Source organism: Stigmatopora nigra, chromosome 12, assembly GCF_051989575.1.
Source record: "Stigmatopora nigra isolate UIUO_SnigA chromosome 12, RoL_Snig_1.1, whole genome shotgun sequence".
NCBI classification, from domain to species: Eukaryota; Metazoa; Chordata; class Actinopteri; order Syngnathiformes; family Syngnathidae; genus Stigmatopora; species Stigmatopora nigra.
In genome coordinates, this window is record NC_135519.1 from 9,922,625 (window position 1) to 9,942,168 (window position 19,544).

Genomic DNA, 19,544 nt, shown 5'->3' on the forward strand with positions numbered 1-19,544 from the left:
TTGTGATTTACTGTCATTAAATATATGTAAGGATAATAACAATATACTTAGTATGTATAGCTTTGACGACTATATGCCCCATTAAAAAATTGAGTTTGTAATATTTTCATATCAATCTGCCGTAATACATTATTCTAAACTTCAGAAACTAAAGTATTTTCAGAGTACAAGAAACACAATGAAAATATACTATCTTTAAATATATATATATTTTTTTTTATTTTTCCATTTAAACCTTTTAAAGGGTTAATGTTTTCTCATCAAATGCATTCATGAACTACTTCATAAGGAATATTTGCTTAATTTTATGCACCTGCATCATACTAAGTAATTTTTCTGCTACAGTATAAATTTGAACACACCCTACTGTACTTATAACATGTTTTACAATAATGTGACCTGTACAAGTGTTGAATTTGGAGCCAATTAAATCAAATGGCAAACGTTCAAAATCTTTCCGCTAGATGGCAGTCAAGGAGCATGTTTGGATCTTTTCTAGTATTATTCACCTTCACTCCGTGTGCGTGTGTATGGATGGATGTGCACGTGCGTGTGCATGTGCGTGTGTGTGGATTGGGAGTGGCTGCTGCCCTAATCCATCCCATATAGCGTAGTAAATGGGGGATGAATTGATAAGGGCAAGCGAGCATCGTTCAATCCCTGACCTTTTGTTTGGGCTTACTGCACAAAAAGCCTACGTCACACTAGACCCAGCTTTCGGCCTTGCTTTCAATGAATAAAATGCCATAATGCTGCTTCGAATGCCTTAAAGGTGTTCTACAACATATTGCACGGTTTACTCTACAGATTAACCTCTTACTAAACAATGCATGATCCGAGCTACATAGAATATTTTTTACCACAAATAAATCATATATTGACTCTATTCTGCAGATCAAGAACACATTGACTTGTGCGTGCAGGCAGGAGAAGAACTGCGGTAAGTTTACACATCATCCTCACATATAATGCCTGAATAAATGAAAAAAAAATGCTTTAATATTGAGCTAATTTGCAGGGCCCAAGGCCGAAAAACAGATGGTGGAAGCGGCAAAACATATTAAATGTGTTTTGCAATCCAGTGCGAAACATATTGTCCTATAGCTTATAGGGTTGGGGGTGTAGAGAGGGAAGGGGTGGTCCGGCGTGTAAAGTGCACTCTAAGAAGGCCTGAGAACGACGGGAGAAAACACAGGTGCTCGGGTTCTATTTAAGCTGCTCAGCCCTCTGTCCGCTCGGTGTGCACAGGGCGAGAGATCACAGCTTGTACCCAGTGGCCCTCCAAAACAACACGTGCACACACACACGCACTCCCCCCCTCACATATGTGGGTGCAAAGGCTGTGCGCGTGCACGCGGGGGGGCTCACGCTCACTCGAAGCCTGCATGGTGCTGCTGAGCTGCTGTCATAGTCCACTTATTTTAGAAATGATGAGCCATACGTGTGCTATTAAGCATCCTGTGCTCACACATGCACGCGCGTACACGTATACAGTGCAGGTCAGAACAACAAATTAATACGAGACGGTCTATAAAGAGCATATTGGAGAATGCGTGGGGTGGGTAGGTTAAAAGTGCGCGTGGAACACACTGTAGGGCTTATTTTTATTCCTTTTTATTCAAAGTTAAGTCATTAAGCATTTTTATTTGGCTTATTTTCATTGTTCATCATTTGTATTACTAATTTCTTGTATTATTTTATAATCATTACAATTTTGTTTTATTAGATTATTTAATTTAATGATAAGAAATTTTAAAACAATGAAATTATGTGTGTGAGTGAAGCCCTTTGGTATCCTTTTGATGATTTAACAGCTATATGAATAACCTTGCCATGACTTGGTGGTAAATTTAGGATGCAAAATGTTAAATTGTGGACAAAACAATCAGTGGACACATGCATTTATTGATGTATCTGCCTGGCTGTTTATTATGAAAGATTACTATCATTAAAATACTCATTTTCAGTCTTGGAAAATCTTAGTGCATCATTCTGAAAAAAATACATTGCAACTGAAATTACTTGACACTAATGATAACAACAACAAAAACATAATACTAAAGTGCAACTGTAACTTTATATTCATACCTGTACATATTTTAATGTATTTTGTAGTCATATTTATTCATGTTTAGCATTTTTCCAAACGCCAATCTCGTCTTAATATATAAATCTTTGATTTTTTAAACTCCAAAAACAATAATCAAAATATTAAAAGCTGCTGAGTACAAATTGAAATAAGTTATTGATACTTTCTTGTTTGTATTTTTCAGAGAGAGTGTTTCCTTCCGAGCAATGAGTGCATGATCACTATGTGAGATGAGTTACAGGAATGCATTAGACTTACTGGCTAATAAAGAGCTGTTTCATTTAGTTTTCAGTGAGATGCTCACTGATGAGCTGCTACTGCTGCTGCTGCTGCTGCATGAATACACACCAATAGAACGTGTGTGCAGTTAAGCGTCGACAAAAACAGGGCAGGGCAAGTATTTCTCACCGCAAGACTTTGGCCTACGAATAACACCCACCTACCCTCTTCCACTTTGTGGGTATTAATAGGTCAAGGATACCACAAAGACAAAAATCCAAAAAGTATGTGTTGTGTAATAAGTCCAAGAGGCCAAAAGTATAAACTGAAGTAAAAGTGAGCTCTTTTAGTGTGATTGTCTCACATTCTTGTCGTGTAAGTATCACACACAGAGATTACTCCTCGCTAAGTTCTTTTGTGTGCTGATCCATATTTGACTTGACACATCACGAATACGACTCCCCCACATACTCCACGCACGCACAGGAGCGCGTGCGTACACACACACACACACACACACACACACACACACACACACACACACACACACACACACACACTAAGTGCATAACCCCGTGCACACATTCACAGACGAGCACACGTATGTTTTGCAATGACACGCCAAGACCTCTACGGCCTAATTGTTCCTCAATATGATATATATATATATATATATATATATATATATATATATATATATATATATATATATATATATATATATATATATATATATATATATATATATATATATATATATATATATATATATATATATATATATATATATATATATATATATATATATATATATATATATATATATATATATATATATATATATATATATATATATATATATATATATATATATGTCTAGATATTTAGCTATATTTTTTAAAGGTTTATGAATGAAGTCGCTTTAAAAATCATACTATTCATCCTCTCTGAGGATAAAAACATAACTTTGAAAACATTGATATTCATAACCACCATGTTATGAACTGATCTTTCAAAAAAAGCAGACGTGTATATAATAAAATGTATGATGCCAAATTTGTTATTTTACAAATAATAAACATATATTTCAATAAGTCTATTTTAAAATATCTATCATATGATGTTTTTAAAAAACTTCCCAAAGCACAAACCTAATAACCATTTGTACTCTCAAAAATATACATTCTTTGTTGTAATTAGTATACAAATGAAAGTATACAAAAATACAATACATTATATTTAATGTGATTTTAATATTTATATAATGAGCTTTATTATGTCAAGAATTATTCTTCCCAATTACAGTATGCAATTTCCTTTCTTCAGTTGCATATTCAACTTTTTCCCCCAATTTATTCTGCAGTCATAATGTGTTACCCAAACCGGTAGTTATGTTGCGTGTTTTTGCATTTAGTACATTATTCCAACAAATCTGCCAAGCCAGAAAAGGAAGCTCTTAGCGCCTCACTTAAATATTAGCACAACTTCTCCAAAATCCTCTAAGTGTCCAATGATAAATGTACCCGCTGGTTGTAAATGCAGTAGCGAAAAAAAAAGAGACTTGCAGGGAGAAATCCCTCTTTTTCAGGGTGAAGGGGGCGGGTGGGTGCTTGTCGTCCCGGGAAGAAAAGCTCTTTTGAGAAGGCCACAATAGCAGATTGGGCCAGGGGAGGAGTCCCATTGCGATTAGCCCATTTAATGGCGCGTTTACTTAATTTCTGCATTCAGCAGCAACGGTAAACAAAAGGTGGAAATGGCACTCAGCACTTTGTGTATGCGTGTGTATGTGTGTGTCTGTCTGTCAGAATGTGTACTCCTCACATTTAAGTCAGAGGTCACGTGTATACCTATTTTAATGACACACACAAGACCAAATATGAGCAGATATCTCCCTCGTGTGTCGTTTAAGCTCCAAGAGTAAACGTTTAGGTGAGTTCACATACACACACACACACACACACACACAGACACACACACACACACACACACACACACACACACACACACACACACACACACACACACACACACACACACACACACACACACACACACACACACACACACACACACACACACACACACACACACACACACACACACACACACACACACAACCCTTGACAGTGTAACCTGGTCCAGCCTAAGCCTACAGAGATGAGCGTTAATGCTCCTACAATCCAATAATCATCCAATATGAACATGTGTTCAGCCACTTATCGGATGGAGAGACTCACTCAAAATCAAGCAAAAATATTTCAATTAAATATTATATTTGATTATTTAAAAAAAACAAATAAGATCCTATGATATTCACATATAAAAACATTGTTTGAAGGTGAGGAGGAGGAGAAAGAGGAAGGAGGGTCCACGTTGTGATATGCGTAAATGTCACATAGAGAATAGACAGGCCTTCAGCACATGAGTCATCTTTCCAGTTTGGAAGAAATATTTTATGTATGATTTGAAACACCAAGTAGAGAAAAGTGAGGGAGAAGGGTAGAAAAGAGCATGAGTGGGTGGGACAGTTGGGCAGCCATAATTATGTACAAGCATATTTCTACACGTATATTACACAGCGGGAGAATGATGGCATTGTTTTTTTTTTTATCAGATACACATCATCCCATCTTTAAAAAAAACAATACAAAAAAAAGATACATTGTTTTGACCCCACACAGGCAGTGACAATGGAATATTATTTTTCTCCTTTTCAAAACAAAAAAAGGTGCTTACGATTTGAAATGATTGTCTTATGAACAAAGAACAGAATCAAAAAGCAGCTCGTCTGTGTGATGTCATCACCAAAATAAAAGCTTTTAATCCCTCTGCTCGATGCTCTTCAGATGCAAAAAAAAAATCAAAATCAAATAAAAACATGAAAAATGAATATTCATGCAATAGTATTCTTGATGTGTAAAAAGGCGATGAAGAGGAGAAGAGAGGACAATAGCATCGGGTCCTTTTTTCCCCCAAAAGCGCTTTTAATTTAAAAAAAAACAAAGAAAAGAAGAAAAAGCAAAAAATAAAGAAAAAAGAACACGTGCTTTATCTCTTTTTATGTAATATTTATAGCCATCGGTCCTTTCTTCCTCCATCCAAGTCTTTTTTCTCCTTCCAGGTCCATTTTCCCCTGTAAATAATTCTCTTTTTTCTTGTTCTTTTTTTGTGTTTGTTTGTTTGTTTTTGTTGAAGTTTCTGCGTATCATACGTCACACTCCGAGTCACTGGAGGTGACGGACAAGATGGAGGTGCCGGTGTCGACCCTTTCCGTCATGCTGGACACGCTAGTGGTCGGACTGGCCGCCGTCGAGGGCGACTCGGCCGAGCTGTGAGGGGTGAGGCCGGCCTCAGAGAGGGACCTCATCCCGGCCGGTCCCATCGCTTGATGCTGAAGCCTGCAAAAGCACACGGGCCAGAAAAGCGTCATTTTGAGCAGCCAAACAGGGAGCGAAATGGCAATTAGACTTTTGAGAATGTGCCCCCTTTTCACCCCTCCTCATTGGGCTCCCCTCTTGCAAAATAAGAGTGCAAATCTTTTTTTCTTTATACCACCCTGTAGCCGGCCCCAAGCAGCCACGCATGCATGCCTGACACTTATTAAACCGCTTTTGGGGTACAAAATAAGACACTGTTTGGAGCCAATGTTGCAGGAAAAGTCGGTGCATGTGAAATATATGAATTATTTGTTCCATCTTGTATTCTACAATAGTGTAGCACACGTTTTTCTTATTTTTTGAGCCATGAATATGTGACGTGGAGGTTGTTGCAATTATCCTAAATGTGTATCTGCAATCCACTCATGATAATAACTCCACCGCGCATGGGATAATATAATGATACCAGTGAGGAAATATATAGGCAGTATTAAGAATGCCTTTCATATGGCTTCCAGATCATCTCTTATTGTACTGTTGTTGCTTTTTTAATCAATTATTTTGCAGTGCAGTGATACCATGCTTAATGGTATGAATACAGCCTAGTCTGCAAATGCTTTTAAATATTTCAATGATATTTCTATTATCCTCTGGACGGGATAATCTTCCTAGATAACTGCAAAGTGACATTAAAGTGCAGCAAATAGTGTGCATGTGTATTTTGATTTATTTATATATTCATATATTTATACATATGAGTAATAAAGCGACTGAGTATTGACAACAATGATTTTAGATTTATTAAGGTCTGGGGGTGAATCAATTATTTGAGCAAGGTAACGTGAACATCTAACAGTATTTTGTAGTTATTATAGTTTAAAAAAATATTAAAATCATTTAATATATGGGTTGAGTAAAAAATAAAAACAAATAAAGAGCACTGGCTGTCTAAACCAAAATCAGAAAAAGCTATATTGTATTTATAATTACATCAAAACATGAGAAAGTTAGATAGTTATAATTTTACGCTTGTTATTTTGAACCGTGTTTCTGTTGGATGAATTTAAATGCATTTATAAACCACGGGAATCAAATGCAACCGTATTGCAATATGTTGTTGGTTGTTAAAATGTAAATGATTAGACTTTTCTCTCTTTTTAGACGACAAAACGCTAGCGCTTTTCAACAAGTCAGTGACCGCCTCAAGCTGCTCTCCAGCCGGACAGCCTCGATTGTGCGCCTGCCCGTCGTCTCCCGTTTTACGGGTGGAAAGTGAGGATTAAAATCGGCCAGTACCAACCTGTTTTTAGCTGCCGCGGCTCTGTCTCGTTGCCTCCGGTTCTTAAACCAGTTTCCGACCTGTGTGGGAGTGAGTCCAGTGGCTTGCGCCAGTTCCCTTTTCTTGCTGGGATTCGGGTAAGGGTCCTGCAGGTACCACTCCCGCAACAGGCTTCGCGTTCGCTCCTTGAAACAGTGCGTCTTCTGCTCGCCGTCCCAGATGGTCCGAGGCAGAGGGAACTTCTTCCGCACGCGGTACTTGTCCACGGGACCGAGTGGGCGTCCGCGCAGCTTCTCGGCCTCCTGATAGTGCGCCTCCAGCCACATGGCCTGCAGTTTGCCGTGCGAGTCTTTGGTGAACTTGTGGTTCTCCAGGATGTGGTAGAGGTCCCTGAAGTTGCCCGTGTGGAAAGCCACCACGGCGCGGGCGCGCAGGATGGACTCATGTTTGTTGATGGCCTCGCAGGCTCCGGGAGCCACGGGCAGGGACCAGAGGAAGCGACCCAGCCGCTCGATGTCGCCGGTTTCCTCCAGCGTCTCGCAGACGCTCGCCACCTGCTCCGGCGAGAAGTTGAGGGTGGGTAGCTGGAACATGGACAAGTCTTCCGGGGACCTGGCGGCGGGTGCGCTGTTCGCCAGGAGCAGGGGGCGATCAGCGAAGTTTGGCAGGAAGAAATGGGAGGGATAAAGCTCTAAAGGCGATCGGAAAACCATGGAAATGACCTGAGAGAGAAAGCCAAATTACGGAGAAAAAAGAGGGGGCGAAAACCCCTTGCAGAGGAGCCACGGCGAAGTTGCGCTCGTGAGGAAGAAGAAGAAGAAGAAGAGAAAAAGAAGGAGAGGAGAGGAGGAAGAAAAAAAAGCAGATCGAATGATTCAATGGCTATCGCCTAATGACACCAGCCTCATAATATCTCCCCCCTAAATCCGCCGTTGAGTGTAGCATTGAAACATTTTGTTTCCCTTTTCTATTGGTCTTCTTGGTGTCGCCGCGCCGTTACCATGGCAGCGCTGCCAATCACTGTCAAGCGTGCCAATCATTAGCCAGTACGTAGCGCGAGGCTTTCACCACCAGTGCCGCGCGCACGGGGGTTATCGGAGTCTTCCATCGCCACGGCAACCCCCGCCCCCGGCCCGTCCCCCACTCCCTCCCTTTTATACATCCCAGCCTCCATCAGAGCCTATCTGCTGCACGGAATGAGCAATTAGAGGCTGGAATATTACTGCCATCTTTAACGAGGCTCGTTAAAGCGCCCCAAAAAATGGGAGGATGTGCACGGTGGGGTGGGTGACGGCAAAAAGGGGCTTTTTAAATAAGGGGGGCAAGTGGACGGCCAATAGCTTCTAACTAGGGAGGAGAGTTTGCCATAAAAATGCTTTTAATGTTTATTTCTGCTGTATTTTTTTCAGTGCTTCCAACTGGGGAGGAGAGTTTTACTTAAAAAATGCTTTTAATGTTTATTTCTTGTGTTTTTGTGTGTGTTATCCGTGATAGGTGCGTCTTCCGGAGCGGCTGTTATTACCGGCGCACTCTGCAAAGTGACGCCGCCTCCTGTGCTTCGCGTCCCGGGCCGCGACGCTCGCATCGGTCGGTCCCTCCTACCTCTTTCTCTCGCTCCTCCCAAGAAACATGAACAAACCTCAAAAATCAATACCAAATAGGAAAGAGCTGTGTTCATGTGTGACTTTTGGTGGAAACAACGCCCCCCTTCCCCGCACGCCTCCTCCCCTCAGCGTGATCCAAAGGCTAAAGACGCGATCCATGTCCACATCCACGGTCACAGGACTCAGCTTAGTGCGGTAGCCGCGACGGTGTGATTTTCATGTTTGCGGCTCATATTTAGACAAGGGTGTTAAAATCGCACCGGGGCATTGTGAGCCGTCCTTTTTGCTGCTGGTTCTACTGCGTGGGGGCCCGACGCGATTCCAGACGCCTAATCCGACCTGCAGAAAGCTGACATAATGATCCTAAGCCGCCTTTGCTGCAAATCGTGGTGGAATTCAAAACTTGTTCCCTTCTTTTCTTACAGCCCGGACAAGGATGGACGAGACAGCAGCGTGTGCAAAAAAAAAAAACGCAACTGAGGCACGGACAAGCGCACGGACTTTTTTCGCAAATCGGGGCCATCCGGTTGCACCGGCAGGACACTTTCGGTGAGTTTCCACATTCTACCAAGTCATTCCAAATAGCAGCGCTTGGAAAGAGGGGGCGGGGGGCTCCGTGGAGTGGAAGTAAAAGGCTGGTATTTTCACGCTGGGTTTAAACCCTGCAAGCCTTCTATGCGCCTCACCCAAATGAAGTTACAAGTGAAGGGCTTAGCCCTCCTAATGCAAAGCCTCCTACCTGACCGGCTCTCCTGGTGCACCAATTTAGTGGTCCACCATTCAGAGGAAAGCCGCAGGTATTATCTAGCATTATGTTTTAGTGGAGCCTCTTTTGGGGGGGTGTTAGTGGTCGCGTTCAACCCCTCGCAGGCAATTCGGAAATCGCTGCTGGAGTGGACAAGAGTTGAAATGTAAAACCTGAATGGAGAGGGGGGCGGCGATGGTGGAGGGCTCTGCTAATAATTCACATTCTTCTACGCCCCTTTTGTTTACGTTAAGCATGTAATTAACACCCCCACCAAACAAGTTTATTCACCTGCCGCTAATTGTGTGTTTATCCGAAGGCTTGCTCAATGTTGTGAACAGCAGGGGGTGCGGGGGGTCCGGGCGGGGGTTTTGCCTCTGACTCGTTCCACAATGCACACACACACACACACTGGATTTATATGGAACACAAACACATGCCCTATACTGGATGGGACAACTATTGTTATAGTCGTTAGACTATTGCAAAAGTGTGTTAAGATGTGGCTTGTGACTAAAATCTTGTCACACATTTGAGCCCCCCACCCCAACCCTCTCATACACACACCCTGCAAGAGCATCTCTTTACTTTAATTGCTGGGCAAACAGGCAATGCTGATAGAGAGAGTTAACAAAAAAGTGCTATGAGGGAAAAAAGTGCAGGCAAGAGATGTAAGACCCCCCCCCCCTCTCGTGTGTGTATGTGTGTGTGTAAGCACACACACACACACATGAGAGAGGGGTCTGCTTGCATGGCCACATCATCTTGCACACATGGACGCAGCAGCATGCAGAGAAGGTAAGACACAATCATCATAGCGTTTCTTCCAAATATTTTATTTAATGCTCAGTATTGCAAGAAAGTGGTTTAATGCAACTTTGAGTGCCCATTTTGGTGTTGCTATTTTCTCCTTATGTGCCTATATGAATAATTAATTTAAGAGTAATTAATCCAGCTTTTGTGTTGAAGTCTGACCCTGAACCCGCTTTGTGTGGACTCGGCTGCATTTTCATTTCGAGAGCGTCACCATGTGAGTATCGCTGACAAAGTCAACTTTTTTTGCTGCTTCATTGCTATGTAAAATTCTGTAATGGATGCAAAAATACGACAAAATCAAGGCGACGCCTACAATTGGTTATTTTTATTGTAATCGTTTTTTTTTTTAGGTTTGGATGTGTATTATCACTAGTGTTAATTCAATAAAATATTTAAACATAATTCTGCAACGTTCAAGTCTTCCATCATTTTCCAGTACATAAAATGTCCATGCTACAATGTCACTTTAATGCTCATTTATTTATTGTTGTATATATATGTGTATGTATATATATGTATATATATGTATGTATATATATATATGTATGTATATGTATGTGTATGTATAAATATATATATATTATATATATTGTTTTTGTTTTATTAAACATTTACTTGCCTTTTTGATTTTTATTTAATCACATTGTCTACACATGATTATCAAAAAGCAAGCAAAATGTTTTTTTAAAAAAAAGTACATTTGATGACGTCTATAGAACATGCAACAAAAGTTTCTAAAATTGCTCTACCTCTTTTCTTCTTCTCATTTCTCTCTCCTCCTCCTCTACCTCCTCCGCCTCCTTCTTCTGTATAGTTTGCATTGTGTGCTCTCATTAGGGGCACTTCCTGGCAGGGCCGTGCGCTTGTATTGGAGCTGTCCAATCAGTGTATTTACACGGCTTGTTAGCGACAATTAATGAGCCCACCCTACCCAACTCACGAAAAAGAAATTCTATTCTCAACATTAAGATGTAATTTGTGGCAACTTCTAAAGTGATGTAATGATGCATATTTGTACATGCTGTATGTATACTGTATCTCCAGAATACACACCCACATACATATATATATATATATATATTAATATATATATACACACAATAAAGGTGTCTTAGGTCTTATTATTGCCGATCTGAAAGTCATTTACAGAAAAGATTGGCATGTATTTCTCTGTTTGTTTTTTTCTGGGAGGGAGACATTTGGGCATGGGAGTGGGGTTCTTTGCAGTGTGGTGGGTCAGCAACGTGATGGATCCACCATTGTGTGCGGAATAAGGCTTGACAAGCTGACTCAATGCCCTTGCAAAAGGACGTTTAATTTAACTCAACCTGCACCATGCAAGCGCCGGACTATTAATCCTCTTTCTATACGATTTTGTGACACACCCTGGGAGCTGCAGTCACGTTAGTATTTGGTGGTATATGTCGGCAGTTGGATCAGGGGGTTGTACCCATCCCTCCATGATAGTGCATAAATTCAGGTAGAGACACAGAGTTTGGGTCTGCAGGTTTGAGTGTTGGCCCCTCAATCATCGCCCCCTCTTGTACTTCCCCTTCTTTACCTCTCCACTTAAAAATCAATTAGGCCCCACCGTTCCAATGCTCGGTTGGCCCCACCACAAGAAACACAGGTGATCGGGTCACATTGGAGTCTATTTTAACAGTACATGAGGAGAATACAACAATGTTGAGTTACTAACACTATAACTCCTCTAAAGAGAAAAATCACATATAAAAATAAGTTCAGGATTTGGATTAAGTCCAAGAATTCTGTTATCGATTTAGATATTTAGAATTTAGAAAGTTGAACTGATGCACTTAAAAATCAGAGCATGCAAATGTAGCAATATCATAACAATAACCAAAACAATATCATGAAAACGACCATGAAGAGCCTGTAGGGTGTTTGCATGGTGCTCACTCTTCCAGGTAAATGCTCTGATGTGGAGACACCCAAGTAAACACATCAGATGAGGGGCCCCCAGCTTTACATATGATGCTCAGTAACACGTGATCGACTGTGAATTTATTTTCCAACCAAGAAAGGAAAGTTCAGGGTTGAATGACATGCGTCGGCCTCACTGTTCTGGTGTGGGTTTCCTCTAGGTACTCCTGTTTTCTTCTCGTGGAATAAGAGTCATAGTAATGAAATTATTCATCAAATCAACGCGGAGTTCAAGCAGCCAATCAGAAGCAATCACAAGCGTTTTACGTCTTCAGGTTAAGAACAGCTCCTGGGGATTTATATTCCCAATTATGTTGGGCTTTTTATTTCAATATGCTTATTGATATGGTTGGGGTTTGCAGTGCTGCTGCAGCAAAAATAAAAACACTATACCTTTTGTTGCCAAATTGTATACTGTAGTGCTATTATTGATTATTATTTGAATACTATTTGTACGATTTTTGTACAATAATAATAATGTGAATTGATATATAGTACTGTGTGATTAGTCATCTCAAAAACCATACAGCTGACGCTTTAGGGAAAAAAACCACAGGAAAAATATATAAATACAAACAGAAATGATAATTGATACTGATTATGAGTCTGCTAATGGGATTATAATGGAAATTGGCAGAAATTAATAGTATGGTGTTTGAAATTGACGCATTTTTATAATAATAATAATAAAAGGCCCCACAGATCTGAAAAATATAGAAGGATTTTCTAATTCATCCAGAAACTAACTTTTTTAATGTTACCGTGCCGAGAAAAAACCCTCATTTAAAAAAAAAAAAAATCCTCACAAGGGAGTATGGGAGGGGGTGGGGTGCTGGAGGTAACCACTCGGCCGCCGGTTTGACCGAGGTTTGTGTGTGTAGTATGTGCATGCGTGTGTCTTTCTTGCTGCCATTGAAACCAGCATGTTTTCCTGCACGCGTGAGGCTCGTTCACGCGTGCACTGCGATAAGCCCGCCTGGCTTCAATGCTCAACTCGCCGTGGACCTGCAGCGTGGACTCATTGACACATTTGGCTTCTTATTGCAAGGTGTTGATTCATCTTGAGTGTCCGTGGCAGATGTCATAGCGCGACCGAGAATATTTACGGGCATTTAAGAGACGAGCCATTATCCTGAACGCTTATCAAACATTGATGCGTGGCAGCTGCACTTGTGCGTCTCCCGTTGGCGACCCCCACCTCCACCTCCACGTCTCATCATCAGGCGCCCACAACCATTTTTACACCCACTTGACTCGTCCTCTTTTAACATTTCACACATAAAAAAACCCTCCAGTGTGTGACATATGGGCTAAAATACAAGACCAAACATAAATATTCATACTAATAAAACCATATTGTTGTGCTTTTATACTACAGGGTAGAGTGGGTTGTAATATTTTGGTCATTAAGAAGAAAAAATCATCAATTATACAAGCATGAATCACGTGACGTGAATACATGGGAGATCCTTTTTTACAGGTCATGTAAAATGATCATAATTGTCAGTGTTTTAAGGCGTGCAGAACTGTCCACACAACTGATATAATGGATTGACTACATGTGCAAAAAATATAATTCATGAATGAACGCCTGCTGACTATGAGCAAAGGAGAAATGGCACCTGAGTGGGATTTTGAGAAGGGCCTTCGTGATTATAGGTGTCCTTATGATGTTGATTGGGGAAAAAAAAAACTTAACTTAGTCATGTTTTTTTGTCAAATGTTTTGACTTAACTAGTTCTATTCTGTTTTACATGTGCATGAATTTTCAATTGCATTAATACATTTTAAACAAGGAAAGATATGGTGTTTGCAGCACCATGATCTCTGGGGATGAACCCCCTCCCCAAGCCCCTTGTAAATGTCGTGCAGAGGTAATGGGAAGTCGTCGGAAGGTGAGGTCATGGGTTCATGGCGAGGTTAAACCCAGACTTCTATGTGACCCCCACACAACCAACCAGCCAGCCAACCCACCCAAACAACCCCCACAAGTAACCTTCCTTCCTATACAGACGGATGTCTTTCCACTCTTCTCCACCCCACAGGCCCGTGTTTGTTTTGGAGCGTTTATGAAATGTCCTCCACTCCCCACCACCAACCCCCACCAAGCCTACCGACAGGAAACTGAGCATCATCCACACGTCATGCAGGACAAGGCAGCTTAGCATTCGACATCCCTGAGAAATTTTTTGTTTGTTACTTCTATTTTTAGCTGGTGTGGCATGCAACTTGCTGCTCACCCTCAAGGTTTTATGATGTATGTATGATTCATTATAAAGAGTGAGTAATGCATTTTTAATGAAACACATCCACATATATGTAAAGAGAATAACAATCAGTGATATTGATCTATTTGCACAATTTTCTCTTGGAAATTTGCAATTCATTTTTATCATTGCCATTTTTGTGTATACATGTTATATCTCAGAGAAACTGTTACTATGTCTTTATGATAATTATGACCAGGTCAAGAGGATTAACCTTACTTGGTTCAAAAACTAACTGCATTATGTATTTAAAATTAATAGAAAATATTTAAATATAAGGGTAATAAAACCTATGCATAATCAGCTCTGTGACTATTTGTGGTTGCATAGTTTATCGTGGGTGACAGATGACAAAGCCCAAATCAATATATATTTTTTTCATCACGTATAATTGCTTGGATTCTTTCAAAAAGTGTTTTAAAGGAATTAATTGACAAAAGATATAATTCTGCTGTAATAGTTTGTAAGAAATTGTGTTAAGGCCAAGATTCAGTATTTTTTAGACATGAAAAATGTTTCAATTCATGGCTAGATTTTAAAATGTGTGCAGTTGGCTCACATTTTGGGCATCACATGGATCTTATAAGGCCTTCTCTTCTGGTTCATACAATTTCAGAAACATTGACATGTTTTTGTTACTCAATTGTACCATTAAATTGGATTATTAATTCCTAGAAATCTCTTTTCCTAATTTCACATGCTGATTTTATTTAATATATTAATTGTATTTTCAGAAAATTAGGTCGGAACCCAAGATCCCACCCAAGGCCCAAGAAATGAAGGCCCAAGTTAAGCTCGCCACTACTGAATACACACTTCTGAAATATGAGACTCGTGCGTGAGGATGCAAGTGAAGACCCTCCCTTAATAAAGTTCACAAATGCAGAGATGTTCTATCCTTATAGAAAGTGATGACCAATCAAACACATGCACGCACAGTAACAATTTGTGAAGGCTTACTGGAAAATCATACTGATCTTTCATGTTATGTGGTTTCTTGCCACTGTTATTATATACATACACACAGAGTATTCCTTGTGAATACAGCATGTGTTAATAAAAATTCAATAAGCGGCTTTACTGTATTCACATGCACTACATCAAAAGATAAGGCAACAAAACAAATACATTTTACAAAAACATATCAAGTACATGCAGTACATCCACAAATAGACAAATGTTTGTCTTAATTTTCTCATTGAATGATGAAATTAATCAAAACTCCTGCTTTTTTGTCCTCACTAAACTCATTCATGACTTACTTTGAGAGAAAATGTGTTTTCCCAAAGATGAAATTACAATATTTCAATTGTATGAGGTTATTATTGAACTTTTTATGTGTCGCAGCTGTAGCTGGAGTAGAGGTTTTATAGCCATAAAATAGTTTTGAGGGTTGGGTTGATTCCGACAGCTGAAGGCGTCACTAGGAAATTCCCGGACTGCCACTGCGATTGAATGAATTAAATCTGAAGGATGTCCCCAAACTGTGATACCTATAGTGCATTCAGCACAAAAGTACTTTGTGATTCATAATTTTTACTGTGGATTGTATCAAAGATAAAATTATATACATATCCTAACAGAATGTACGCAAAGTCTCTTTGGTATAGATGAATCACTGCAATGTGAGAAAAGCACATTTTGTTTAAATGACACATTTTCCAACCACGATGAGAGCACTTAACAAAAGCTATGGTCCCAGTGCGTGCTGTTGCCTTGACTAATAATCAACGGTAAAATACACCATCTACTTAGAGGACTTGAAAATGAAAAACATGCGCGCACACAAACTAGAAAACCCATTCAACTCAAGATGAGCGAGTATTTTATGAAATTAAATCATGCAATTTTTCATGACATTCATTACTTTTCTTTTATAGTTACTTTGAGCAAGAACATTGTGTTAGGCACAGCCAATTCTAATCCCCTATTCATTTTCCACAAGCGGTTGCTAAGGTTACAAATTACCTTTGGTGCAAGTGAGTGGTTTCTTTTCTGAAACTGGACACCATAATCCCTTTTTTGAATACATATTTAATTTAGGATTAACACGAGAGTTTATACACTTGTTCTCGGAATATGCTGCCACACCGTATCACCTTAGCCCCAATACATAATAATAGTTCATAATAGTTCTCTCGTATTGTTTAATCCGTGTTCATTTTCCTCAACTCAAAACATTCACCTTTTACCCTGTTTTAGTGTTTTATTGCCTAATGGCTTGTTATTAAAGAGATGATGAAGTCAAGCCAACATAAACAGCGTCATATTAGGTTGGCTATGATAATAAAATCATATATTGGCACTTTATCTGAAATACTCTTTCACTTTGGATAGTGACAATGGAAGACTGATAGAGTTTAATGTTGAAAAAGGGTTAAAACCCAAGAAGTGTGAGGCCGACGCTCCAACCACTCGGCCACTAGGCCACTCGGTTGAGAAAAGTGATGTAAAAAAACTAATGCAAGGTGACTTTTAATGCTCGCTTAAATCTCCAATTTTAAAGCCAAATTTGAGAACTCAAACTTTTCCTTGGAACTTTAAAAGTAAAACCAGGTTTGAGCCAGATAATTTCCTTATTATCTTTAATTTCTGCTTCATTGTACATAATGGCCATGTCATTCAAAACCTGGAAATTTAGAAAGGCAGAAACTTGTGTACTCATGTACTTTTCCTTCATCAAAGTCTCATGTTTAAGTATGTAAGTAGAAAAGGTAAGATCATTTCATCTGTGTTTAATGTGCGCGTACAAACTCGTCTGGAGAGTCTCAGGTGGCTTCATTGCTCAAGCATGCAGAAACGTTCGTCTTAGTTGTTTAGTAACGTCTTGCTGTACAGGTGCATCTGGACTATAACTCCTCCCTCTTTTATTTTCACCAGTCAGCGTGTTGCCGGGAGAGGCTATTAAAGTAGCGGCAAATGTCTTCTTGAGTGACATTTGCTGACATTCAGGCAAGTGTATTTATCAGCTGAGTACAGTTCACCTTGGTGAATGAAGTACATTTCTACGAAGCGATGGTGGTCCGGCTTTCCCTACCTAGCCTAAGTGGAAACCATGTAAGTGGGGAGGGGGAATCCGAGGCGGTGCGTGCTTTCGCCGCAACTCTCAAATGTCACGGTGAAGAAATGTGGAGGAAAAAAACAATCTGTAATGGACTAAGTGTAGCCTTTTCCAGTGGCGGCTAGGCAGGTAATGAGAAATCGCCAGTTCTCTCCTCAAAGGCCAAACCACTAATCACCACGTGAAACAATCTGAGCCTGTACAAGTCTCATATCCTCGTGCTCGTTGTAGAGACTGAATATGTTTAGCCCGGTCATTATCACCTAAAGCCGCAGCATGACACTTCTTTTTCTAAGTGGTGCAAATTTCATGTAAGTGAAAGTAGCGGTGACACTATGGCAACACAGTCGCAAATTTCGTTGACCCACAGTACTCAGACAACTGACGAAACCTTCCTATGTTGTATTTCCAAGGAGTTTTAGGACTTCTGTTACAAGTGCTATATCTAAAATCCCAATCACAAATGGCTGGATGTAGAATGTATCACTAGTTTCTTGAAAAATGATTGAAAATATTGCATGATTCAACTAGAATGCCGTTTCACTTGTTAATGCATTTTCACAACACGTCATGCATCTTCCAGATACAAGTGCAAAGTTTGGTAAGTCCTGATACCTGAGCGATGTGGCACATTAGCGCTTCTTGTTACAAAGTACAAGACGGAGTCTGTTGTTCATGTCCTCAGATTGACAACACAACAGACACTGTGTCTGAGTTTGAAACAATGCACAAACTAAGTTGAATCACATAACATCATATTACAAAAGTATGCTTATGACTTTTCTACCAATGTCATTTTTAAATGACTGACAGATTTCATTACAATGCAAACACAATGATAATATTACGGAAATGAAACTCTGTGATACCTAAAAAAGCTGAAAATAATATGGAAATTAAAGCCTTGAGCTTTGTAGGAAGAGACACAACAAAGCAGCAACATGAATAGATAATTTAAACCTTAACTTGGAAGTTTAAATGAAAAAAAAAATGGCCCTATTTAAAAATATTGTCTAATCAATTACAACTATAATTTTACAGCAATACAATGTAAAGGAATTAATTTGACTTATCATGATAATGATGAAAACCAATTAATTTCAGTTGTCTAGTTTTAAATCAATGTACTTTTGATAACAAAAATACCAAATGTAGAAATCTCCACAAAAAAATCAACAAGAAAAAACAAACGAACATTAATAATGACGCTAATAATCAGCATAATATCCCTTTTCCATAATATATGGCTGGATATGAGGCAGATATGTTTCAACAAGCAGATTGCTGGAGGCAGACAGGCAGAAGCTAAACACATCTCCACTACTATAGAAGCATGCACATGCCCACATATACACACACATACCTGTTAAGTGTTAAGTGCATGCAAAACCGTGAAAAGCCCCCCTGGTTGCAAATAATATTAGCTCCCCGCAGGCAAAATGTTAAGACCAAGTGGAAGTGACAAGAAAAGAACTGATTGATGGACATGACCTTTTTGAGGAATCCTACTGTAAACTTCTCCAGCAATTTTTGTACTTAAGGTTTTACTGAATAAAATCTGCTTTAGCCCGACTTGCACATTAGAAAGAGAACGCATGTACTTCTGAGTGTAGTTTGGCGGACAATTTGGCATTAAAACCACAGATAGATACAGTATCTTCACCTTTAAAGGTTCTATAAGGTCATTTTGTTGATTTTCTTTTAAATGCATGAGATATGTTTGAAAGTAAGTGTATAGGCACAAACTGAGAACAATTGGGTTCACAATTTATGAGTTATAGGTAGAAACTCTTGTGGTCTGATTTTTGAATGATTTTCAGATTTTTAGGCAGGTTTAAAAAGCAAATTATGGTCGTCACGATCCAAAAGAGTTTTAATTAAAAACAATTAGGAGCTACACCAATGGAGAACTATTTTCAAAGATTTAAGAGATCTCAAGTCACAAGGAATTTGTTAAAACAAAACAAAAAAATAAAATTCTGAGTGCAAAATCTCCACTTACCACATCTGAATTTGTCTTTCGTCACCATCTCTTTGTCAATTTTTGACACAATGCTTTTCTTTGATCCGAGATCTGTCTTCCAGTGCAACAAAGGTGTGTCCTTGAAAGGAGATGGAATGAAAATTTGGTGAAAAGAAGTCA

The 19,544-nt window shown here is 39.5% G+C and overlaps 2 protein-coding genes across 8 annotated transcripts in view; both read right to left on the reverse strand.

Annotated features, from left to right (window-relative positions):
* Positions 1 to 4,564: 4,564 nt before the first annotated feature.
* On the reverse strand, positions 4,565 to 8,089 carry six3a (SIX homeobox 3a). Its single transcript, XM_077729756.1, has 2 exons — positions 6,986 to 8,089; positions 4,565 to 5,706 (listed from the first exon to the last, which is right to left on the reverse strand). Exons 1-2 carry the CDS (start codon positions 7,675 to 7,677, stop codon positions 5,514 to 5,516), a joined length of 885 nt encoding a protein of 294 aa, XP_077585882.1. The 5' UTR covers positions 7,678 to 8,089; the 3' UTR covers positions 4,565 to 5,513.
* Positions 8,090 to 10,778: 2,689 nt separating this feature from the next.
* The window catches only part of camkmt (calmodulin-lysine N-methyltransferase), a 115,030-nt gene continuing 106,264 nt past the window's right edge, over positions 10,779 to 19,544 (reverse strand). For all 7 annotated transcript variants that reach the window (XR_013328079.1, XR_013328077.1, XR_013328078.1 and 4 more), the window contains one exon: positions 10,779 to 19,503. The gene's annotated coding sequence lies outside the window, so the exon portion shown is untranslated. The remainder of the gene's footprint in view (positions 19,504 to 19,544) is intronic.

Bases quoted from the DNA above. Each gene is read 5' to 3' on its own strand.
- six3a (XM_077729756.1), bottom strand. From the start codon at position 7,677: ATGGTTTTCCGATCGCCTTTAGAGCTTTATCCCTCCCATTTCTTCCTG. The intron at 5,707-6,985 runs GTTGGTACTGGC...GTGCTTTTGCAG, and splicing joins GCCGCGGCAGCTAAAAACAG to GCTTCAGCATCAAGCGATGG.